The sequence below is a fragment of the Aricia agestis genome, chromosome 17 (genome assembly GCF_905147365.1).
Source record: "Aricia agestis chromosome 17, ilAriAges1.1, whole genome shotgun sequence".
Classification (NCBI taxonomy): domain Eukaryota; kingdom Metazoa; phylum Arthropoda; class Insecta; order Lepidoptera; family Lycaenidae; genus Aricia; species Aricia agestis.
In genome coordinates, this window is record NC_056422.1 from 9,938,336 (window position 1) to 9,965,115 (window position 26,780).

The window sequence follows — 26,780 nt, forward strand, 5'->3', positions numbered from 1 at the left end:
TACGCCAACGAGATATCTCACTGTGGAGATAATTAAAAACTACTCGTCTCATAATGTCAAAATCTCGACATTATCTCGACAAAACTCTATAAAAATGTGTTATATCGATGATAGATCTACGCGAAAAAAAATGTTTGTCATGCTAGGGTCAATAGAGATGAAGATTCAAACCATTAAACATCGAGAAATGTAGAGTGAGATATCTCGTTGGCGTATGCTAGGCAGGCTGAAGTCCATGGGCTGGGTAACATTTTTTGCTTTAATATCACTATTTTTATGTCTAAAGTGACTAAGGTGATGGTGGCATAAAAAGTAGTGGATATTGAATATTATGTTTGTGTCTACTTAAGAACGTTTATAGTTCAGTACTAAGGCTAAATTGATGGGGGTAAATTCAAACTAGGCTGTTGTGTTTCTAAGAACCCTTTTTTCATGACTAAGACCATAAAAGATTTACAAGGTTTTTTCTAATGAACTAAATCATATTCTCATACTTTTTACAATACGTTTACAATACAACGTTTACATGAGTAATGAAAAATAATAGCCCGACAATAATTTTCTGCTCTGGAAAACTTCATTTCACCCACCACCTATTCCACAACAAAAACACTAACAGTATTGGAATCGATAGCAAATAGTTTTTCCATTACCCGTCACATCCGTCACCGCTAAGCCACGGTAATTGCTTGGCAGTTTTAAATCTCATTATTGTCCAAATCGGTGGATCGATCCCCCCTACCCCCTGTGCCCCCCCCCCCTCCTCTCCCCCTACATCTCTGACGCCGCGCGTTCGCATATATTATCATCGGTAGGTAATCAGGTGACACGCTCCGGTGACCACGCGGCTGATAATTATTGGCATATTTTATAATTAGTTGTGAGTTTTTGAAGGCTTTAATATTTTCCCTCATTATATTATATTTTATACTAGATAAATCATAATAATAATAATATTCTTTATTTGCATAAATATGGTACAATAAGTTGTTACTATTCTAACAGTGTTTCACATATTTTGTCAATCTGAAACAAAAAAATTTTTTTTTCATCTAACCTATGCGTGTGGGGTATCTATAGATAGGTCTTCAAAAATTATATTGTTTGCGAGAGACACTCTTCCAAAGTGGTAAAATGTGTCCCCCCCCCCCCCCCCCTTTAACTTCTAAAGTAGGGGCATGATAAGTCTCAAAAAAACATATGATGTACATTACTACAAAAACTACCAACAAAAATTAGTTCGAACGAGATCTAGCGTTTTTTTTATACGTCATAAATGGTAAACCTCAATTTAACTTTTATTAAATCAACTGAAATATGAAAATAAACCAAAACCCTCTTATTTTCATAAAAATAAACCTTATTGCTGCTGCGGAACCCTTCATGGGCGAGTCCAACTCGCACTTGGCCGGTTTTTGATATTGCAAAAACTTACCTAAAATGAAAAGTCCTAGTACTTCCAACATAATATCCATCCTAGCACTCGTAGGCATGTCCGTCGTATCGCATCGGCGCAAATTAATGAGGGTGGGATATTTATTTCAGCCGTTGTCCGACATATCGGCTCTCGGAGGTGATACGGTAATGAGCTCATTAGGTATACCCATCATGGCGGAACCGGATACAGCGTGTGCAAAAACGCCAATTTGTGATTGATCATTGATATGTGCAAAATTATTTTTAGTAGTTTAAGGTGCTACATAATGGTTTAGATATCGTAACGTGTTTAAAAGTATTAACATTTAAATTATTTTTAACTACGAAAAAAATTAAAATATATACCTCTAACGTATTACCACTTTCTCTTTTCTGTCAAAATTTTATCTAAATAGTTTCAGACTTTCAAAAGTTTTAAAATAAATATAAAGAATGTAAATCCTTTCTCTTTATCTATTGATGTTTTGGGAATTTCACGTTATCACAGGGTTTTTGGCATTCAATAAAAACGGGAAGTTCGTTTAAAATTTATTCATACAAAATGAATACCACTACTGGTTTCCAACAGAAATGTTAACAATAAGCAGAAATAATTGCTTCGCAAGATAAAGATAGGAAATCAATAAAAATATATTACCTTAACTTATATTGCACGAATAGAAAATAAAATTACAAGAAAATTGTTAATCTCATATGGATTTTGAAATTGTTATATTATACATAATGTAACAAAACTAAGTCTAAAACTATAGGGTGTGTATAGAGTTCATGACGCTCGGGAACTTACCCATACAAATGTCAAAAAAAATTGCTCTTTCATCGCTGCTATTTTCGCATAGAACTCTAGACACCCTAAAGTTTTATCACTTAGTTTTATCACATCCTGTTTATTTTTTTACTCAGATTTTTGCTATAATAATTACCCAATAGGCAATATTACTGAATTAATATTTTTTTGTTTTGAAGTCATCCTGATGAGATGAACAATTTCAATAGTAAAAATATGTTTGTTAAGGAAGACAACGTTTCTATATAACACAAAGAAGTAAATTGGAGGACCAGCTGCTTTTTTCATAAAAATGATTCCAGTTATGCATAATCTTCCATAATTATAATTTACAAAAATAAAAATATTTGAATTTGTTGTGTTGAGTTTCAATTTTGTTGTGTTGACAATAAAGCACCAACTAGTGCTTTATTGACACACTAAAAGATACAAAATAGGATCAACGTTTTTCTAGTTTCCCAACAAAGTTTAATTCATTTTACAGAGTGTAGTTTCAAATCGCCAATAGTAATTTCTGGAAAACAGACGAAGTACGAAATATCTTGGCAAAAATATCATGCTTCATGGCTTATTGGTTATTTCTTAAAAACAACATTTTTGTAAAGTTTTGTTATATAAAAAAATGAAATGCAATACGCATGCTGGTTCTCCCTATAACTATATTATGGACAGAGCTCACAAGATCAACAGACGTACGTGTACACTACTGTACACTACTGGAGCCCAATTCTCGTTCGTCGAATTCGGTTCGATTCTCAATTCGATGTATACGCTCATGCGCGAGCGTGGAGAAAATGCAGGCCTAAAAGAAAACATCCAAGCGGGTGGTCTTATTAGACAAGTTTTCAGGTTCAAATGTAAAATATTTTTTAAACAACATGTTAAAGTATTTAAAACTATTTATGTACAAATTAATTACTTAAATGTATGTAAAACATGTTACCCCTTTGTTAGTTCAAAATCAAGTGTGAAATTTCTTAATTTGTAAATATAATAAAAAATATCCTTCGTAAATAATAAGTTGCATAGCTCTGAGCTGAGAAATCTTCAAACGAAAAATTCAGGAATATGACTTTTGATGGTCCGCCAATCGAATCGAAATTCTAAGTACGAAAATTGGGTCCCTGTACACTACTGTACAGTATACACTACTCAACTTCAACTGCACAACTATTGCACTTTACAAGATGCATTTACAACAAAATATTCACATTCTTATTTACATTACATGATACATTTATATTTCGTGTAATTGCACATTCTATTAAAGTTACAAAATAAGGTAAAATATAGTGTATTTAAGTACAATATTTTGTTTTGTCGGTGTGTAGTCGTTTCAGAAAAGCCACATGTTCCGTTGATGGCAAAAAACACAATTTACAAACGAAAATCAGTTTTCAGAGAGACTTCTTGTAATTAAACTTATCGTATTTTAAAGTAATGTTTTAACCGTATAAATATAGGACGGGAGAGTAGTTACTTGGGACGCTGGTGCCAGTATGTTAGTGTCAATTTTCGGTGTATTTTTTGGTGCCAGTGTCAGACGTTAAATTCTTGTATGATTTTTTATTATTTTTAAACGTAGACAAAAGTTATACGTCGTAAAACGTAAATTGTACATAAATTATTTATATGATAGTGAATTATAAATCCTCATTTCATGGACACCGTTAATATAACATTCCTTAGCTTACTTTTTACAATAATTTACCTATTTCGTTGCAATCTAATTACACTATAGTTAGATTTCAATCGTAATTTTAGTTCTTTAATTTTCTAAAACTTAAAACGTTTTATTTTAACATTTCATCTATACATGAAAACAAATAACATTTATACATTTTCAGTACGGTCGCCAAACGGTGTTGCTGTCCGGTTGCGGGTTTCCTCTCTGGCCAAGGCTGTTGACTCTGCCGTCCTCGCCTCTAGCGGCGGCGGCTGCGCAGGAGTTGCCTCCACCGAGCAGCAGGTCATTCTGGCCGTGGCTCCCGTGCTGCCTGTGGTTGTTCGTAGTAGAGGATATCTGGTCCATCATAGTCTGTAACTCGTTGTGATGGTTCTGCGTCGAGTGGATAGAATTCGAGTGGAGTGGATGGAAGTTATGCGTCTGATTCGCCGCGGTATACAGCTGACTGTATAACAGACTAGCTGGTAAGACGGGGTACAGAGAGTTGTTGCAGTTGCTACTCCCGTACGAGGAATTCTGCGTCCCCATTAGCGATGGGAAGTTGGAGCTGTTTGTGTGATTGTGTCCTATGGGGTTAGTGTTTGAGGTGAGCAGATCGTCCTGTACCGGAGACTCGGGTTGGGAGCTGTTGTCACTTAAGGATCGAGGTCCCGTCGATAGGCTGTAGTCGGTGTTGTTGTTGTACCGTGGCAGGAGGCTGCTGTGGTGCGAGGGCGACGATCCCACGAGGCCCGACAGCTGCTGATCCAAGTCAACGCCGGTCGTGTCGGGTAACACTGCGGACAAACAAAACATGCAGTATTAGGAAGTAATATTTATCTTTGTTCAGCAGGGGTTAAAATTGTGGAGCGCATTTTATTAGGCGTCCTCGAAATGGGCAAACGATATGATTACCATATTTGATGCAACAGTTTTATGTATGTAAAGGTCCATCAAACTCTGAGTTGTGACAAGCATGAAATAGGTTTGACAAAAACTGACATCTGCGTGTTTCGCCATTTAAGTAATCAGCATCAAAAGGGCCTTGAATCTTGATTTTACTGAATATTGATGATGTGATGTGCTGTTGACGTTAAAATACCAGTCAGAGATTGTTTTTTGCGCAAGTCAACAGATATATGAGATTATATCACAGAACAGAACGATCTTTTCATACTTTTCGGGCTAGCCCCAGGGTGTGACGTGGTGTGACATTGTGGCACATTTTTCATGTCGCGTGACGGCTATAAATCTATCGGACGGACATCGCTGTAAATTATAATGAGAGGTATAATGTCCGGTCCACCACTATACCTTATTGCTATTGCAATAAGGTTGTAGTTCTATCTTGTCGCGGGGTTAGCAGTGTCGCGATACCACCACAGTATATTGTGTATCGTACAGTAGAATGACTTATCCGTGTTCTTTAAAATCAAACTCGCCTAAAACGAATATAAGATTTAAACGCGCGACTCGCAGTTTAATGCAATTGAATGTATTTTTAAATTACTAATTAAAAACTGAACTTTATTTACTGGACACGAATATGAACTGATCCTCCTTGTGCTGTTTGCTACTTCAAGTTATCTGAGATCGCGCTTATGTGTGCGTGTTCCTGATAGGCCTAGCATAAAGATGGTGTACTGTACGATATTGTGACACTAGTGTCGGGGTGGCAGCGCGGCCATTTTAAGGAGGATGTCGGACATAAAACGGTACATTTAATTTCACCATTCTGGTCTGACGAATTATAGCTTAATCGTCATAAATCGACAGTCGATGCAGCGTCGTTCAGTTTATTATTAACTGAGATACGCATGTTTATAGACATTTTGATTTCGTAACACAGTGATGAATCTTATACAATTTTTTTAATTTTGCTATTTATGAATAAATATGGATATTAACCATTAGTACTATTTATCCTTCGGAAAATATACTCTTTTTCCTAAAAAGCTAGATAACAAGCGGCTTTATAGCTTCTTAAGAAAAGGAGAGGCTTATAAAGCTACTACAAGATTTGCGTATACAACACGTTAATCGAAGCCCCAAAAAGCAATGCGCAAAGTGAAATCATTATACCTTTACAACGCGAGTAATAAATAATTTTATTATAAAGTCTGTACGAAATAATATTCGGCCATCATAGCATTGCTCAGTTTTTAATTAATCGCTAATTAAAAATGCAATAAACAACGCTCATATATTTTGTCCTGTTCGACGTTTGAATTAAAATCTGATGAGTATTCCGATATTTCGTGCATAATTATTATTTGCTGTAGACAGTTTGTCTATTATTACAAATGAAAATGTTGTTTTTGTTTGTTGATTAGTCCCGCCGATTGTTTTTTGTGCGAAACAGTTTGGGTTGATTTGTTTGATTTAATGGTTAATGAATTTGTTGCGTTCTCTTTTATGTTGGATAAATAAAGGCGTAGCATATCTAATAGCAGTCTTGGCTATTTATGCTGAACCAACGTGAAAATTAGCCGTCTGTACTAGAAATAAATATTATATAAAATATTTAAAAAAATACAAAGGAACATGATAGAAAAACCATTTCAAGTCAAAATGGTTCACTGCTTTAAGACCTTAAACTTAACCCAAGTTACTAAAAATCGCATTAAATCATTTGACATTCTATGTATATCTTCAGAATATTACAGCTTTTACTTTGCACAATTTCCATGATAAGCATTTTCAGCGTTCACGACATAATGTTTAGAAACGCACGGCTCAATATAATGTAATGGTGGGGCAGATGAGATTAGTGTTGGTTCGGCAGGCTGTTCCCCAAATTAAACTCCTTTCGCCGGCCGTCGGCAGATGATTTAATATTTACTGTAAGGCTACTAGTTTATGCATGGTGAAATGTTCAACGAATACAATCATATTATGGCAATGTGCAACTTACATTTGAGAGTTGGATATTTTCCTAGTATAATAGCCAAGTCAACATTACTTGGATAACCTACGATTGTTTATAATATGGTTTGGTGGTGTATAATATGGTTGTTTATTGCTTAGATTTTATATCAATAACCTGTTCTCTGTACAATATACGGAATTCTTTTATTTAGAAATTTTGATTAAGTCAAATTAATGATCATGTTTATACAAGAGGTTAGCTTTTATAAGTAAACTTTTTGTGGTTACCCTGTACCCCTGAAATGCTTTGCGCTTTGAGTGGCATCAAAATCGAGTTCTATCGCGGCCGGCTCTAAGCCCAGGGTCGTTACAAAACCAGTGGAGTCACGGATGTCATCCTAATTGCCTTGCGATTCCGCCCAGCGTAGCACTTCTGCTGCGCTGGACGGATCCCAAACCGGATCGTGTTCTTTAGAAAACCGTCGGGGAAATTCCGGGTGCCTCCATCTTCACCCGGGATAGTCCCACAGACTCCAGTGAGGTATGTCGAACAATCCCAGAGCTACCGGGGATCCATAAAGAATTTTTCGAATAAAAAAAAGGCGTTATAAAAGCAGCTTCGTGATATATTTACCTGTATTATTAGTGAAGTCCTGCGAAGGTGTCTGCTCAGTGACCGTGCCCGTGAAGCCGAGCGCCGGAGGGTTGAATTGTGACGTGGGCGCCGCGCACGACGGCAGGTACGCGGGGTAAGCGCCCGCTCCGCCGTAGCCCCAGTGAGAGTTGCTCGAACTTAACCCGAACTGACTCATATCTGAAAGAAGGCGAGTGCTATAAACAGGGCTAGTGGATAAGGATGCAATATGTAGAGAATAAATTTTGATACTTTTGATCGGGATGTTAATTAGAATTTGTGTAAACTATTTTCCAACTTCAGTCGCTCTTGCGATACAAATTCTACGCCATGACGTTAAAAATGTACAAAAACTTACGGGGCTGCGTGTATCTCAAAAGTTTTACAAAATAGATTACTTTATAATAATTGTAATTATGTTTAAATACATATATAATTTTTATTTCCCAGTGGTAGGTAAAAAATAGTTATCGCACACAATAGACAAAGTACAGTTTTTGACAAAAAATCATGTATGCGTACGACATAAAAAAGTTTCAAAACAACGCGTTGTAAACAAGCGCAAAACCGAATATCGGAAGCCCGAACTATCCGGGCTAGAGTCGAGAATCATACGTGCATCAGTTATAAAGATATCGGGCGGACAAACGCTGCGCTCGCTTTATTTTTTCGGCCATTACGGGCTTTTATTTTTCGGTATCACAGCTCCGATTTTGGCCGACGATCGGCGGGCTCGGTTTTTACGATACGCGTCGATTTGCGGATGTTTTTTTCGCTTTTGGCCGAGTTGTTTTCGGCCGTGGATTTCGGCTTGCTTGTTCGATTGCAGGTTGTTTTTTCGGCGGCTGATTGAATCCGCGCTAGTGAACGTAGTTTAGTGTATCGGTTTAGACTCATTCACTTTTCAGTTATTTGTAGCGGTTGACGTGACACCGATTGGAGTCGATATTATCGATTTTGTTTAGTGGAAAGGTTTGTTTGGTCCGTTTAAAGTTGTGGTAGGTAATGAAGTTGATGAATGGACAATTTTGTAACTACTTTGTAATTATGAGGCAAAGAAAATTTTAGAATCTTAACTGCGTATTATTTATGTTTCTAACCTGACTCAGCCCAACAAAATCCTTTGTACAAACAATTTAAGAAAAGAGACAAAAACCCTAAAAGCTATGTCCACACTATGCGCTTTCGTCTTCAATTTTCGTCATCTTCTTTCATTCAACTTTCGTTTTGGCGCATTCAATAATTGAATACGTCAACGAACGCAACGCCAACATTGTCATTTTTGTTTTTTGGATACGGTCAGAGGGCATGCGTCGCGGGCATGCCTCACATTCGCTGTTGACTGCGCTATAACGCATGCCCTTGACAAACAAAAAAAGGCACAGTGTGGACAAAGCTATACACAAACTTCTTACCAATAATAACTATTCCTGATATTAACTAAGTAACTATTATACGTAAGTATGTTCCATCGAATAAACTGGGGCCGTACCACGAAACGGTTTTGAGACTCAAACAATCGTACGAGAATGCCGCGTCCTACTCTAACAAAAGAGAAATTACGTTGTTAGAGCAGGACGCGGCATTGTCGTCCGATTGTTTGAGTCACAAAACGGTTTCGTAGTAGGCCTACAGATTCACAAGCAGATTGTTTGATATAACGCGACCAAATAAAGTAAGTCTTCCTTCTGCCTATAAAACAATTTCTCTGATAAGACTTATTATAATAATTATAACATAATACTCACTCTGACACGAGGTGATGGGCGGCATCCGGAACCCGCCGAGCGGGTCGGGCGGGAAGGGGAAGGGGCGCTGGCCGAACGCGAAGTGGAACTGCTGCTGCTGCCCTAGCAGGGACAACACTACATCAGTACGATACAGGCTGCTCTTGTTTATTAGCATTCATTAAAAATATTAGGGTTGTCAGAAATGAGTTTTTAACGATGGCAAAAATACATGATTAAGACTTCATAAAATAGATAAGGGTAGCTTAAAATGGGTTCTATGAGGAATTTACGGGTTCTACAGTGTAACTCTTGCTGTTGCTTCTGCCAGGTAGCATTAGAATTACAGTAGAACGATATAGGCAGCTCTTATTATTTATTATTAGAATTGAAAAAAGTTAGGGCTGTCTAAAACGAGTCCCACACGGAAGTCAGGGGTTCTGTGTAAGTCTTGCTGCTGTAGTAGCCCTAGCAGGGACAACACTACATTAGTACGATACAGGCTGCTCTTGTTTATTAGCATTCATTAAAAAAGGTAGCATCATGAAAACAAAACTTAAAAATAAATTTTATAAGGTTGGCAAAACATCAGTATACTGTTCTTAGTTATTCTTATTACCAAATAGACGGGGTCGTTATAAATGCGTTCCTTAAGTAAGGATTTCTCTGTAAGTGAAACTGCTGCTGCTGCCATAGCAGAGTCAACACTACATCAGTATCATACAGGCTTATAGGCTGCTCTTATATATCAAGCAATGTTACGTTTTAGAAAACTTGTATCTACGCTTAAATAAAGCATATCAAACACAGAAACTACTCGTACTGAAACGATCAAGGTTAAAACAGAACTGTAATAGAACTATATTACTCAAATTCCGTAATACACTCACATTAAATTTATGTACGTACCTACTAGGGACAACGAACTTGTTTATGTTTAAAAGTTGGTACGGAAAACTTCTGAAATACAGAACTACTCATAATTATGGAATCAATCAAGATTCAAGACAGGTAATATAATACTCAAGTTGCACTCTACAAATCTGAGACGTTTTACCAAAAATTGTTTATGTAATATGTTCTTTAGTAGGAACGGAAAACCTCTGAGATAGAGAACTACTCATAATTATAGAATCAATCAAGGTTCAAGGCAGGTAATACTCAAGTTCCGATAGGCACTCTACAAATCTGAGACGTTTTACCAAAAATTGTTTATGCTCTTAAGTAGGAACGGAAAACCTCTGAAACAGAGAACTACTTATACAGAATCAATCAAGGTTCGATACAGCTAATATAATACTCAAATGCCGATAGGCACTCTATAAATCCAATTTGTTTCACCAAAAATTGTTTATAATATTATGCTCTTAAGTAGGAACGGAAAACCTCTGAAACAGAGAACTACTTATACAGAATCAATCAAGGTTCGATACAGCTAATATAATACTCAAATGCCGATAGGCACTCTATAAATCCAATTTGTTTCACCAAAAATTGTTTATAATATTATGCTCTTAAGTAGGTACAGAAAACCTCTGAGATACAGAACTACTCATACAGAATCAATCAAGGTTCAAGCCAGCTAATATAATACTCAAATTCCGATAGGCACTCGACATATCCGGGCCGTGTTAAAATTGAATAGACAGACCTAATCAGACCTCCCCCACACAGGTGTCGCCCTGTCGCGTTCCAATCGTGCGAATTATTCAAGCTACAACCCTATTGTCTATCGATACAAGCTGTCGTGCTTTTATCTTATCGATATGCACATACCTATGTTTATGGAGATTTAGAGTGTTTCATCAGGATTGTAGTGTTGTGTAGAATCTCGAATTAGTGATTTCAAAAATCTTTATACTAGATCTTGTTTGTAAGTTGCCGTTCATAAAAAAATTGTGTATGATGCTAACTGATAATTTAGCATCATACACTATTTTTTTTCCGTGATAAAAGACACTTGTATCCTGCAGCGGGACTCAGAGTATCTTCATTTCAATTTTCATCCCAATCGATTTAGCCTTAAAAGTTTTCAATAAACGGACTGTCACTTTTGCGATTAAACCATTACTAATAGATTTTTAAAACTTTTATCTTTATGAACGTTTCATATCTAAAACTGTAACAACATTTTTCGCTTGACAAAACAAACCAACAATTTTTCCGATTCGAAAACCAATCAAGAAACAAATCATAACCGACTATCAAGTCAATATAAAAAACCCACACATACACAATCCACACACACGTCTCTCCGTTCGATAAATCAACGGCAACAATTACACACTTCCATGGCAAGTTGGAATTAGAAACTGTCATTTGCACCGTTCAGGGGGTGGGTCACCCCCTTATGTTACGGGGGGGTAAGGGGGGGTAAAAATAGGGTGCGGCAAGGGCTACCGTGGACCTGATTAAAGGATTACACAGGGGTGGCGTCCAGTCTAGTTAGATTTATAGGCAAGTATTTCAACTAGTTTGTCTTATTTTAATGCCTTTAAATGCTCATTGGAAATTTTATTGCTCAGAACGTCATTGTCTCAGATTCGATGGCTTTTGTGTAGATTTATGTATTTGTGATGGAAATTGTTGAAATAAATCGCGTGCAAAGTATTGATGAAGTCAGCAATGAAATAAAAATTTCGAAAAATGTGAAGCGTATTTCTTAATTTAAAATCAACTTTTCAGGTAGATGTATGTTATTATGGCGTCAAACTATAAATCCATAATAAGTCATACTAGAGACTAGAGATCGCCCAATGGGCGAAATATAAGCGCCTAAAGTAAGACTCCCACATCCTACCATAATAATTACTAGTTGTTTTGTGGATCGTAGTTCATAAAGCCGCATAGAAATAATTAAGCGGCTGAAACGATTAAGATAAAATTTGGTATGAATAAACTTAGGGAGATGGAAAAGGACACACGATTTTTTTTTTGCAGAAAAATGTGCGGTTTCCACGCGATAAATAAATTACGGTGCAACGGAGTTGGCTTCATATAGTACACAATATTATTATGAACACATTGTATATTTTACAGCACTATATTCATTGTTTACGCGAGATATAAACAGTGAAGTTAGTCGCATGCGCACGGGTGGTCCTGCGCAGGCGCACCGAAATAGCCAGGTCTAACAGCATCGTTAACGGCCGCATACACGTAGGCTACTGCAGCTATAAATCGAGCCACCCACACGGCATGTAAAAATAGCTAGTTCCTTTATAAAAATTGATCTGGTAAAGTTGGTCTTAGCTTCTCAGGGGCTTAGAGATTTATGTGTGACTCTCGGCCTGACAAAGTACTGAGTGATCGCCACAACACCTCATTTTTTTTCAGGACTATCTAAAGTCATTTTTTCTAAATTCTGACGGATTCCTCAGATGTCAAAGACTATGGTTGGACTATTCTATATAGCACGTCTAAATCATTGAGCGTTTTAAGAAGACCTAAAGATATAATTTCAATCAGTAATACATGAAATTAGTAATAAGTATACTATACGTCAAACACAATATTCCAGTTGTAAATATACATATCAATAGTTATCTGTCTTAAACACGCAAACGTTTCCTATATTCTTTGGAAGTGATTAAAATAAATAGGTACTCAATAGTCAATACTGAATACCTCAAACATTCAGCAAAATTCACATCTATACATATAAATAAAATTGGAGTGTCTGTTTGTAATATTAAAATAACCGTTTTTTACTACATGCATATGAATATTTAAACGGTACTTACACCAAAATAACAATTTTTTGAATTTTTGTCTGTCTGTATGTCTGTCTGTTTGTTCCGGCTAATCTCCGAAATGGCTGGACAGAATTTGTCAGGACTTTTATTGGCAGATAGCTGATGTAATAAGGAGTAACTTAGGCTACTTTTTAACCGACTTCCAAAAAGGAGGAGGACATATTTTTACTTTTTTATTTTTTACCTATGTATTTTACATTTTGTTGACGCGGGCGAAGTCGCGGGTAACAGCTAGTAATTACTATAAAACAAAGTCGCTTTTTTCCCTCATGTCCCTTTGTTCCCTTTAACCTTTAAAACTACGCAACGGATTTTGATGATTCTTTCAGTTTTACATAGCTCATTAATTGAGGAAGGCTATAGGCTATATTTTATCACGCTAAGACTAATAAGAGGGAAGAAATAAAGGAAAATGTGGAAAAAACGGGGAAAATTATTTGAAAGGGCTAAGTTGAACGCGCTAATCTCAGGAACTACTGGTCTGATTTAAAAAATAATTTCAGTGTTAGATAGTCCATTTATTGAGGAAGGCTATATTTTGTCACGCTAAGACTAATAGGAGAATGTGAAAAATACGGGGGAAATTATTTGAAAGGGCTTATCTCGCGAACTACTGGAGCAATTTTTATGTTATTTGGCACAGATAAGAAGTAGACCACGTGAAGGATCATAGGCTATCGATTTTAATCATATTTTCAGTAGCTATATATTTTATATCCGTGCGACGCCGGGGCGGGTCGCTAGTACAATATAAACTCCACAAAAGCAATATAACATACAAAAAGCCAGACGCTCACATGCCGATGCGAACTTAGAATTAAATAATTTATCGTCTGAAGCTCGGTGAATCAATATGCAGGACAGGGGAGCCCTTTCTTCGCTAATTAATTAAACAATTCATTACACGCACGCCCTTCCAGATAACATATCCTTTAAATTTTTCATTACTAACCCTTTAGTTCCATTAGGGAATCTAGGGTAATGAACGCTATTTTGTTAATGTGTAGTGTTCAAGTATTTTAGGTGTGCAGTGTTCGGTAGTGTTGCTTGTGGGGTTAACTTAGATCTTTGTCAGAAGAACTATTTTGAATAAGTACTTGTTCTGATTCCGATTCGATGCGATCCGATCCGATTCCGATAGAAGTGGTTGCAGAGTTATTAGTTATTATGACGCCCGCAACTCCGTTGCGCCAAAATTCGTTTATAGCGGGAACCGTACATTTTTCTGGGATAAAATGTATCCCAATGTCCTTCCTTGAAACGTATCTCTATAAAAATCGTTACCGCGGTTTGGGTGTGAAGAGGTAATACAGACAGACAGACAGAAAGTCAGCAAACATACTTTCGCATTTATAATTTATAATATTATATACAAAATTCTCGTGTCACAATGTTAGTTACCGTACTCCTCCAAAACGGCTTTACTAATATTTATTATTTAACCATGCATATTCAGTAGGTCTGAGAATCGGCTACTGGGTACTTTTTATATTGATAAGTACATTTGTTGAATAAATAATAGTAAATTAATTACAAGTCGAGACTGACGGCGACCATTGTTTGTGGGACGGGATAGCGATGGACGTTGTCATGATGACATACTTATTTAGTCACTTCAATGAAATAATATGGGCGAAATACCTTATATGGCAAAGCAACGTTTGCCGGGACAGCTAGTATTAGTATAGATTACATTAACTTAATTTGGATATTTGCATTAGTTTTTTTTTTTTTTATGAAATAAACGAGCAAACGGGTCACCCGATGGAAAGCAACTTCCGTCTCCCATGGACACTCGCAGCATCAGAAGAGCTGCAGGTGCGTTGCCGGCCTTTTAAGAGGTAATAGGGGAGCGTAGGGATGGGAAGGGAAGGGAATAGGGGAGGGTAGGGAAGGGAAAAGGGTAGGGGATTGGGCCTCCGGTAAACTCACTCACTCAGCGAAACACAGCGCAAGCGCTGTTTCACGCTGGTTTTCTGTGAGCCCTTGGTATTTCTCCGGTTGAGCCGGCCCGGCCCATTCGTTCCGAAGCATGGCTCTCCCACGTCTAGGTTAGGTTAGGTTTAGGTTTGAAGAGGTAAGAGACAGACAGACATCCTTTCACATTTATAATATTAGAATGGATTCGATACATAATTGCCTCTGAAAAACAAAGAACAAACGCGAGCATTTCTATTCATTAAGCTACCTACACACACGCGGATCGATCGCATCTGATCCAACCCTATCGCGTCGCTGCAATTATTTTAATTTCTTCCCTGACGGATGGAGCATTAGATGTGATTCGAAGCGGGCCGCGTCCCGCGATTAGTTACTGTCGGTCTGCTACTCCCAACTATTTAAATTGCGCCGCGCTTATACTATTAATGACTATATTATTACATAGTGTACCCCTCCCATTAGTTATTCTGTCGATGGAAGGGTCTGCTTTTGAAAACGTTGTGAAACGGTTTGTGCGGATGTTCGCGGATCAGATTATGGGCAACCTATCCAATAATAGTTATGTCCACACTGTGCACTTCTTCAATTTTCGTCATCAACTTTCATATTGGCGCTTTCAATAATTGAATGCGTCGAGGAACGCAACGCCAATATTGTCATTTTCGAAGTTTCGGATACCGTCAGAGGGCATGCGTCGCGGGCATGCCTCACGTTCGCTGTTGACTGCGCTATTACGTATGCCTTGAGGAACAGAAAAATGTACAGTGTGGATAAAGCTAATAAGTAATTGAGTACAACATACAATAAACTATTTTCATTATAATAATTTTAATGGGTATTTTTATCGAAGGCACATTGCTCCATTTCGTTACGATGTGCTACTTTAACGTTTGATGGACAGACGATGAAGTGGGAGGATGAAAGATCGGCCAGAACTCCTCCTTCTCGAAGGTCGGTAGATGATGCGTCGGGACCCTTACCACAAAGGAGCTAAAATTGACTTTGTGGCGGGACTCCAAACGCTCGACTCTCAAGTCGAAGTGGGTCTTGCGATAGGTTCTATCGTACCCGCAACTCTGCCTTAAGCGATAGGTGGAGCACCATGGGGGTTTACTGGGTAGACTACGCAGGAGTCCCACATACCCCGGCTGATATCCCCGATTTGCCGTACGTAAAGCATTTCCCCATGTTAAAAAAAAGGGTCGCAACGCATCTGTGATAATAGCATTTCGACGATATAACATACACAACTCAACCACAATAGACATAACGACCAGTAGTTCGACTGCAAAGAGACGGACAGGTTTTTAATATCTGTCAAATTCGTCGGGTTTCACTAGGATTATGAACGGAATGTGCCTCGCGCTGGTTGATATAATTTATTTTTAAATATTTAAAATAAAGATTTCAAAATTAGATTCTGTCAATTTTAATCGCATGTGCCAAAACATAAACAACAATACGACCAAAGAGGAACACGTCCAGCGAATATGTCATAGTTTTGAATTCGTAGGTGACAAGTTAACAACCCTAGCGACGATTTTCGTCATAATACGTCAAATTTAAAAATTTCAACATCAGTTCTAAGTCGGCATACTCTATCATTCTGTCTACTCTGACTCAACGCTAAGCATTTTGCTCTCAAAGGTTAATATTCAGACCGCAATACTGTAGATGCATTTCTTTTGTATGGTTTTGACAGACTTGCAAGACGTCTCACGCAAGCTGTCAATTAAGGACAAATTCAGAAATGCATTTACGTGTCATGTGAATTGGCCCTTATGCTAAGTTACTAAATATAGATTCATGATTAATGTCTGTGCTAACAATCCTATTCCTTAAATTTTGTTATAAGTACTTAATGGCATTTTTACTTTTGTTATCAATTTCAATGCATCTGACACTTTTATTGTGCAATCTACATTTTTGATTTTTTTAATTGCTTAACATTAAAATTCTCTTCTAAAGTTAACTTAACCCACTCTTTTCTAAGAAGTTTGTTAGACAGATTGCCATTTAACTACCATTAGTTATAAATTAATAGCTTCATTACTGGAAATTTCTTTGCGGTGTAAAAAGTTAAAGTTTTAAGTAGGAAATCAAACTATTTGTCAAGTTAAATTAAATGATTATTAATATACAATTATATTATTATTAGTCAAAATAAAACACTATTAATCTAAATTTGTCTTGCTCTTGAGTTTTTGAGTTATCTTGCCTCATAGCCATGAGGCAAGATAACTCAAAAACTCAACTCTTGCTACTATTTGTAACATTCGAATTTCGAAAAATTTATTTATTGGTCAAGCTTTTTTCAAATATTTCTGGCATATAATAGGTAAAAGGCCTTTTCGCATTGTAGTACGTATGAACTTGTCATAAAATCTCTTGGGCTATACCAAATGTATCTTTTGGTATCATTAAAAAGTTTTAATTTTACAGAAGACAATTCCAAATTCAAATTAGCTAAATAATAGCCAACAAAATATACTTAGTAAAATTCCTATAAATAAATAAAATATGTTGTTTCTCAAAAGTACCTAATTAGCTTTACTAATTATTCATTAAAACCTCGCTATTCATAGCATTATATCTCCAATTATCCCCACTCATACAATAATATCTGCTCAGCTGTCTGTATAATATATCTACCTACATACAACGTATATAGAGGCCGACGGCCGCCACAAGAAGGGACAGACCCATATTTCGCAGGCCGCTGACCCACTGGATTAATGAACCTTACGATAAGGCAAGTGCTTTGAACCCTGTAATGTTTACTTTGCATAATTCCAGTTGAAATCTCCCGTCAGGTATAATTCATAAGAAGACTGAAACTGTAGATTGCAGGCGTTAAAAAATATCTACGCAGTAACCGTACAAATAAAAATCGTTAAGAACTAGTACTCTAGTAATTGGCTACCTATCCATAGTAATATCATAAATGCGAAAGTGTGTCTGTCTGTCTGTCTGTCCGTCTGTCTGTATGTCACCGAGCTGTATCTCAAGAACCACTACAGCTAGATTTCTGAAATTTTCACAGATTGTGTATATCTCTTTGCACTATAACAACAAATACTAAAAACAAAAAAATATTAATATTTGAGGGAAGAATACAACAAATTTGATTTTTTGGCCTTTTTTGCTCAATATCAATAATGGCAACAGGTGGGCACTTAAATTTTCACAAAGGCTCTAAATATATGTGTGCTTTAACAATTTATAATAATATTTAAATAAAATAAAAATTTAAGGGGGGCTCCCATACAAAAAACACATTTTTGGCCTATTTTTGCTCTATAACGGTACTTCGTGCACGAGTCCAACTCACACTTGGTCGATTATTACCGACATCGGTCTAGCAACCCATGCTGCTTTGTAGTGGCGCAACCTTTAACCTAAGGGTTGATTCAGACCGCAAAGCGACGCGTAGATGCATTTCGAAATTTAGACGGACAGACAGACATTGAAGTACTTAGTAATAGGCTCCCGTTTTTACCCTATGGGTACGGAACCCTAAAAATGAAACCGATAGCCTATTTTTTGTTGATTTCGGTAATAATATTGAAAGGTTACTAACTGGTCTTGGAGCGCGGCTCCCGGGGTCCGTCGACTGTGACCTTGATGGCCTTGTTGTAGGTCGTCACCTGCGGCGGACTCGTCGATACAGTGATCGTCAGCGTGAACGATTTACCTGAAATATTAAAGTATATTTAAATAATTCTTTGAACATCTGTACATCATGAAGAAGTCGCTTTTCGCTATAGGTATGTAAATCTTTAAAACAAGACTTTGATGCGTTTTGATGCGATACGAATTACGATACGAAAGCAAGGTTTTGATGCGATTTAAAGAAGATGGAGCGATGAGGGAGGTTTATATTTATAATAAAAACATCGCAGTTTATATAAATAATTCTTGAAAATCTCTACATCGTATGAAATATAATTCACTTTGCGCTATATAGGTATGTCCATGTAAACGCTCAGAATTCTGGTAGGTATGTGTCCCTATATCTTATATCTTTAAACGAGCAATTCTTGTATATATATATATATATATATATATATATATATATATATATATATATATATATATATATATATATATATATATATATATATATATATCGATTTATCGCTTATATATATATATATATATATATATATATATATATATATATATATATATATATATATATATATATATATATAAGCGATAAATCGATCTAGCTAGGAATCTTTTCTAGAAAATGTCATTTTATTCGTGTTTTATTGAATATCGAGCCAAGCTCGGTCAAACAGCTAGTAATAATATTATGCTAAGATTTTCTAAAACTACGCAACGGTATTTGATGCGTTTATTTTAAAGAGTGTTTCAAGAGGAAACTCTATATTCATAATATAGTAAAGTAGGCATTAATTTGAAAGAAAAATCAGTTGAGAAATTAATTAGCCTTAAGTCTTAACAGGGCTATTTCCCACAAATGTTTAATGCGTAAAAGGTAAAACATGTTACAATTTTCAGTGGAATCCTATTGAATATTTTCTCAGAAACTTTCTTAACTAGCAAAAATATCGTATAAGCAATTACTCTTTCGACAATAGATCGAAAAACACTCGTATGAATTATCCTGTTATACCAAAAAGACGTATAAACGCATATTTCTAGATTATATTGCATCGAAAGCTTTTTGGCTGTATAAACAACTCAAGTAAACGTTTACTCGGCAGGCAGGCATTCACTCGATAATTCTATTATACCTATTATCTTCCAATTACGTTTACATCCCCATAACTCATACAGAAGAAGAAGTTTTTTGAAAGCGATTGAATTGCCACACCACCTTTTATAGCTCTATCATTCGACATTTAATTCCGAGGATGATATTGTAGAGCAAAGGCAATTCATTGGCATGGCAGTTGCTATTTCAGCACTCAATGTTATATGATAGCTTCTAGGAGGCTTTTATTTGACTTATATTCCGAAGTTGAGAAAACATCTTATCTGACATATAGACTAATAAATACTGTTCCATAGGTGTTTGATATTAGATATAATATATATCATATTTAGTATTTCTTTGTTATAAAATTTATATTCAAATAGTTTACCGTTTTACTACACGAGGATTATCATTACACAAGAGCAACCCTAAACAAGCTGTAATGAGCCCACTTTCATAATTAAATAATTATTACATTTGATTTACTTTTTACAATAAAATTGTGCGGCTCGCGAACGGAATAAGGGAGGGAAGGGAAGGGAATAGGGTAGGGGATTGGGCCTCCGGTAAACTTACTCACTCGGCGAAACACAGCGCAAGCGCTGTTTCACGCCGGTTTACTTTAATATTACTTTTTACAAACATAATCTCTATTATATAAACGAAACGATGCATTTTGTTTGTGCCAAATCTGAATTTCTATTCCCTTCCCTTCCCTTCCCTACCCTCCCCTATTACCCTATTCCCTCTTAAAAGGTCGGCAACGCACTTGCAGCTCTTCTGATGCTGCGAGTGTCCATGGGCGATGGAAGTTGCTTTCCATCAGGTGACCCATTTGCTCGTTTGCCCCCTTATTTCATTAAAAAAAAAGTAATATTAAAGTAATGCTGCTATAAGAGCTCATGGTGGCAGAAATTAATTTATTATAATTACTTTTTTGACGACAGAATTCCTATAAAACGGTAAATAATAATCACTGTTTCTAATAGTAGATAATATCGTAGGTACACTATACGTACTACCTTTTGTTTCAATAATTGAACTCATAAAGCAAAATTTTCCGTAATTATAAAACGCTTTAATAAAAAACCCCACGCCCATAAAATCACCGAAATTCAATAAGCATGGGATATTTGGATAAAAATTTTGTTCGGAAATAGTGCAAGTAATAAATCGAGTCTGCGGTGGCCACTCTTTTCAGCGGCTCACTTTTATACTTCCATTTTGATCACTTGATCGAAAAGTTAAAAATTTATTGCCGGGGAAGTTTTCAATTTTTCGGCGAATCAATTTTCGCAGACAACGGGCGAGCGAAACAATCTATCAAAACAGAACCGTGTAATTTCATATCGCTATTTTCGGCCAAATCAAATTACGCTTTAAACGGTTTTTACAACGTCAAAGTACCAAATGAGCACTCGATTTAAAATGGCACTCGAAGAGTTCAAAAGAGCGGCTCGTCCGCAACATATCATGCCGCGTCACAAACAACGGCCCGACCACTTCATCACGGCATAACGCCGGTAATAAAAAAAACATTTCCATCTGCGAAAAAACCACAGTTAATATTAAATGACCGTCCGTCAAAGCCGTATTGTAGACCGTTTCGCTGCCCGCTCGCTGCGGGATGCGGCCGATACCGATTTTGTGATTTTTCCACCCATCACCCCCCGTCGGGTGGTCGGGGCGAGTGACATGTAAGCTTTAATGGGGCCTGAACCGGCACGCCGCTGGCTACACGCGAAAAAAACTGAAAAAGCCTCATTCATACGTGATTTCATGTGTAGGCTACTTTCTGCGGGCGCGCTGGGCTCGTTAAAAATGGAGGTCCGACACGAGTTGGGCCTGTTGTGGCCCGGCCGAGTTTATTAACGCGGCCTGGGAGGACCGGCATTAGCGCGAGTGTTACACGACGAATATTAAAAACGAACAGGTATCATTATTATGTTTAAGAGCTCACCTGACTCTAAAAATCAAACATCGTCCTTCTCTCTTCACACTCACGCCCGTCTTTCATATGCCAGGCGAAAAAGGACGGCGCGGAATTAGTTAGTTTTACTTGAATAAAAGACGAACTATAATGATTTTGAAAAAAGTTTTTTGAGCAAATTTAGGTTTTATCGATACCTTTTTAGATATTAAAAAATATTAAAGAAAAGACAGCAAACTTCGAAGATCCAAGCAAAAATGTGTATAAAACAAGGTTTTTTGTAAAATAGAAACTATCGAGCATTTTTTGAGTAATCGTGTTTTCGTCTTGAGCATTTAATCTTCATGAACTGAAGTTACTTGTGTCAAAAAATCAGTTTTCTAGACCTTACAGATTTTGAGATCTAGGTTAATGTATGTAGTCAAGTTAGGGTCATATGGGCTCTTAAACACCTTCAGGGACAAGGTTTTGAGGTTATGTTTTGTTTCCTGCAACTAGTGTTATGGTCAGATCGTGATTATTTCTAGTCTTATTATGCGTCGCTTTATATTTTCGACCGCACTCAGAGAGATTTAATGCTGATTTATGCTTACGTCAGCTACGTTTAAGTTTAATATAACGAAGATTTTGACATTTTCTGTCAAACTTAAGTACCTAATCATAATTAAACGCCTTTTGTGTTTCAAACTTTCGTTTTAAGTAACCTGTTTTAGCTATATCACAAGATATATTAACTACGTAATTTGAGTGTCTAGTAAATGAACTAGTGGCAACAATTCCTTGAGTAATCACGCGTTAGATAACCATTGGGCATAGCGTGAGATTTAGTCAAGCGAATACAGATTCAGTGCCTATTAACTCCTAGAATATAGACTAGTAATGGTTACAACTTAGAAATACTCCCGGGCTTAACCTATTATGAGACCTTGTATTTTAAAATAGTTTGAATTAGTTCGGTAAAATAAAAATTTGTTTTGATTCACATTGATATTTACTATGAGAGAAATTTATCAATAAGCGGATAGCGGGTATACGCTATATTTTGGTCGGGCTATGTCTTAAGTCAAAGTAAGTTGGCTGGGCTTGCAATAACCGAATTAAATTACGTAGGTGACAGGTCCATGTGCTTATGAATCAATTTACCTGATATTACGCGTATTTCTGTTATTTGGTTGGGTAATGTCAAAGTAAAGGTATTATATTTTTAACTAGTACTCTTTTTTGTTTCACAGCGCCTTGCAATTAATCATGCAGCAGGCTCAAAAATCGTGAATCCTTAGACAAGAGAGTGATGTACGGTTCCGTGCCAGGCGGGCCCTAGCACTGCGGCGGGCTGGCAGGGCCCGACACGGGGCATCGTCGGGCCCCTTCTGAGGGTAAATTCCGAAATATAACCCAGTACACTCTCTAGCACTGATGACGTCATGAATCGACGCCATACTGTTGATTCGTTCCGAATTTTCGAAAATTCTGGTAAGTGTGTCTCATATTTTTCAAACTTTTTATTCAACCTTTTGGGATAATATCATTATTGCAAAATATTTTTCGTTAGTTTCAGACACCAGTAGCTCACCATTATGGCGTCGTCGAGTTAGATTCAAGACGTCATTCGCTCTGGTCATTACACTGTGTAATATTTCGGAACTCCCGCTAAATAAATAACCCCTACTTAATGCCCCCCGTACACGACGCCGTTTTTACGAGCTCACAATATCCTACTTCTGCAACACGCTAACTGACGCCAGATTGATTTACACAAGGGTTTATGATGGGTTAAAAACACACCTCCGCGAGTAACCGCTATTATTTTCGCCTTAATGTTTTGTTTCTTTGTTGCGGGTATTTATTAGGTTTTGGGGTTCAGGTTTTGTAAAGTTGTAACCCTTGAAATATCATATTTTATCTGGTATTTTGATACGACCGCAAATATTTATCATAATGGTTTAAGTATCTACAAAATGATGATGAGAAAGAAGGCGTTTGCATGCATTGTGGATGATTTATACAGTGTCTTATTAGTTATTAGTGAAGTAATCACTCTTCAAATATTGTCCAACATAACACCTAGGACATAATTCTAAATGCCGTATAGTTGTCCAAGGACATACGTCATTCTGACAGCAGTTTTCCTAATCCAAGGGATTAATATGATGACGTCAGAATAATTGACCATGTGCAGGTTTCTTCACGATGTTGTACCAAGTATGCGGACGGCTGTATTTGATATCTCAAACGTGTCATCGAACCCACACCATGTCGAGTGCGATAGGTTACGAATACTCTAAAAGATTACTCATAACCACTTAAGCAAAACCCATAACAAACTTTAGAAAATATTATATACTCAGTACAGCTCTCTTTAGTTCCCAAACAGTAATTAAATAATAACCCTCGAACATACGTTCAAGAATTAGATACTAAGTGCAGTATGTCGCGACTGCACTCCGAAGAATCTAAGTCCAATTTATACGGAGACAGCATAGGGTGGATACGACGATATTATGACGTCACATATCACGCGCGTAGCACGTGCTACGAACGTGCTACGAATAACGAAATACGAATATAATACTAAGTTGTTCTACTATTTATTTTTTTACTCTTGAGGCATAATATTTATACCAGTCAACCTTTAGGCGTTCAGAACAGCAAAATTGGTGAAGATCCAATAATGTGAGAAGATGAAAATATTAATAACTAGATGACGCCCGCAACTCCGTTGCGCCAAAATTCGTTTATCGCGCAGGAACCGTACATTTTCCGGGATCAAAAGTATCCTATGTCCTTTCCCGGGACTCAAAGTATCTCCATGCCAAATTTCAGCAGCATCGGTTTAGCGGTTTGAGCGTGAAGAGGTAACAGACAGACAGACACACTTTCGCATTTATAATATTAGTATAGATATTTTTACCTTTCCGTTTTGTTATTTTCAAGGTCAAAATAGGCTTTATTTTTCTTATTTTTATTAATTTAAGTAATATAATCACAGCTTCTTAGAGTGTACCACATAAGCAGGTGATATAAGCCTGCAAGGTTCGTGTCTTACATTAAAGCAAAAAAATATTAGAACTATAAAACCATATTTGCTTCATTAACTTTTTCTTTTTACAGATTTTAATGATTCTTTCTTTTAATAGGAAAGAGAATATATTGTAAAGATTGCCCCATGATAAGGAAATACGCCAGATATTCTTAAAATATATTTTATTGTTTGAAGGCTTTACACATGATATGACCTAAGGCCTTCCTTCCCATATTGTTATTCGTTTTCAAATAATTAATTTTAGTATGTTTCAAGATTAAAATTTATGTTTACTACAGATCGCCCAGTGGTCAAAATTCGACCTCAAATAAAAAATTAAATTATAAAATATTTCAAAGGTGAATGCCCAAAAATGTATGGACCAAAAACCCGTAATCGATTCAAACCATTTATATGGGACATAATAAAGACTACATCTACGGTATCCCAAATACAATGTCTTTTTTGGATTAAACAATCACCAAGTCTTTAAAAACGATCGTAACCAATTGACTTTTCTTATAGGAATCTAGGATATTTAGGACGACATGATGCTACAAACGATATTGTGACGATTAGGACGTAGTAAAAACACATTTATATTTGTCTACTGATTCTTATATTCATGTATCTAATATTAAAATATTTATCACTTTTATATCTAAAAATATAGAATGTCAGTTTGGTATAGAAATGGTATAATCTGTACAATGTATTTTTAACGATTATAACATGATATCAGTTAACTATCTACGTCTTTTCGAAAATAAAAGGGCAAACGAGCAAACGGGTCACCTGATAGAAAGCAATAAACAAAAAAAATATACGTGGGAGAGCCATGCTTCGGCACGAATGGGCCGGCTCGACCGGAGAAATACCACGTTCTCACAGAAAACCGGCGTGAAACAGCGCTTGCGCTGTGTTTCGCTGAGTGAGTGAGTTTACCGGAGGCCCAATTCCCTTTCCTATCCTCCCCTATTCCTTTCCATTCCCATCCCTACCCTCCCCTATTACCCTATTCCCTCTTAAAAGGCCGGCAACGCACCTACAGCTCTTCTGATGCTGCGAGTGTCCATGGGCGACGGAAGTTGCTTTCCATCACGTGACCCGTTTGCTCGTTTGCCCCCTTCTTTCATAAAAAAAAAAAAAAAAACCATCACTCATGGACACTCGCAACATTAGTAGAGCTACAGGTGTGTTTAAGAGGGAATACGCTTTCTTCCGAAAAACGTACGGTGGAAGACTGGCACTCATCAAAGTGATGAGGTTGGTATATTTTTTTGCGTGGAACGAGTGCGAAAAGTTGCAGGAGGTATGATTCCGAACAATTCCTCAGAGCACTCCCCGTGATACAACCGGTACAGAATACAGTGAAAAGCCACGTGTGATTTAGTTTACTCATAAAATATATAATATAAGACATCTCTTTTTAGGGTTTCGTAGTCAACAAGGAACTCTTATAGTTTCTGTCTGTCAGTCCGTCTGTCCGTCCGCCCGTCTGTCTGTCCGTCTGTCTGTCCGCGGATTTGCTCAGAGACTATAGGACCTACAAAGCTGTAATTCGGCATGAATGCACATATATTAATGATGCCGACAAAATGGTATATAAGATCTTTAAAAAAATGTTTAAGGTAAGTACCTCCCCTACACATATTTTAGCGGGGATGAATTTTTTTTCGCGTCCACCCCACCGTGTGAGGTGTCGTTGGATATGTTTTTTAAAAATATTATGAGTATAACATATTATCATTTCCCGATTTAGAGATGTGAAATATGAAGTTTCAAAGTGGAAAAAAAGTCCTGCAGTGTCCCCCTTCTACTAGCTAAACGGTTACTTCTGGAAAAATATTCACGGGAGTAGGAAAGATGCTGAATTTAAAAGAAAAACTATCACGGCTAAGAAGACTTCATAAGTTTTAAGTAGAGTAATAGTCGATCAACTAAAAAATGTTACTATTCGGAGAAGTATTAAAGGAATTTATAATTTAAATTCCTTTAAAAACGTAACTGAGATGATGTTGTTAGTAATATATAACATGTTATAAAAATATATGTACATTCATTGACCATTCAAAAAATATCAAAAACTAGCGGTACTACGGAACCTTATATTGCGCGTGGCCCGACACGCACTTGGCCGGTTTTGATTTTATTTTCTCTAAATTGTATATTCTTATACAATGATATTCTATGTTACTAACGTAACTAGATTGGAAGTTTACGGTAGCAACGCGTTGCCACTTCGAAGATGCCTGCAGGCATATCTCACATACATAATGACATAACG

The 26,780-nt window shown here is 36.8% G+C and overlaps 1 protein-coding gene across 2 annotated transcripts in view; it reads right to left on the reverse strand.

Moving 5' to 3' along the window:
- Positions 1–3,895: 3,895 nt before the first annotated feature.
- The window catches only part of LOC121735607 (runt-related transcription factor 3), a 39,518-nt gene continuing 16,633 nt past the window's right edge, over positions 3,896–26,780 (reverse strand). Inside the window, exons 2-5 of one of the 2 annotated variants that reach the window (XM_042126470.1) lie at positions 18,396–18,509; positions 9,141–9,242; positions 7,393–7,572; positions 3,896–4,687 (exon numbers count right to left, since the gene is read on the reverse strand). In XM_042126470.1, coding sequence (XP_041982404.1) covers positions 4,068–4,687; positions 7,393–7,572; positions 9,141–9,242; positions 18,396–18,509 — 1,016 coding nt within the window. In that variant the 3' untranslated portion in view covers positions 3,896–4,067. Of the gene's footprint in view, positions 4,688–7,392; positions 7,573–9,140; positions 9,258–18,395; positions 18,510–26,780 lie in introns of both variants that reach the window. The other variant, XM_042126469.1, reaches the window with a different exon arrangement.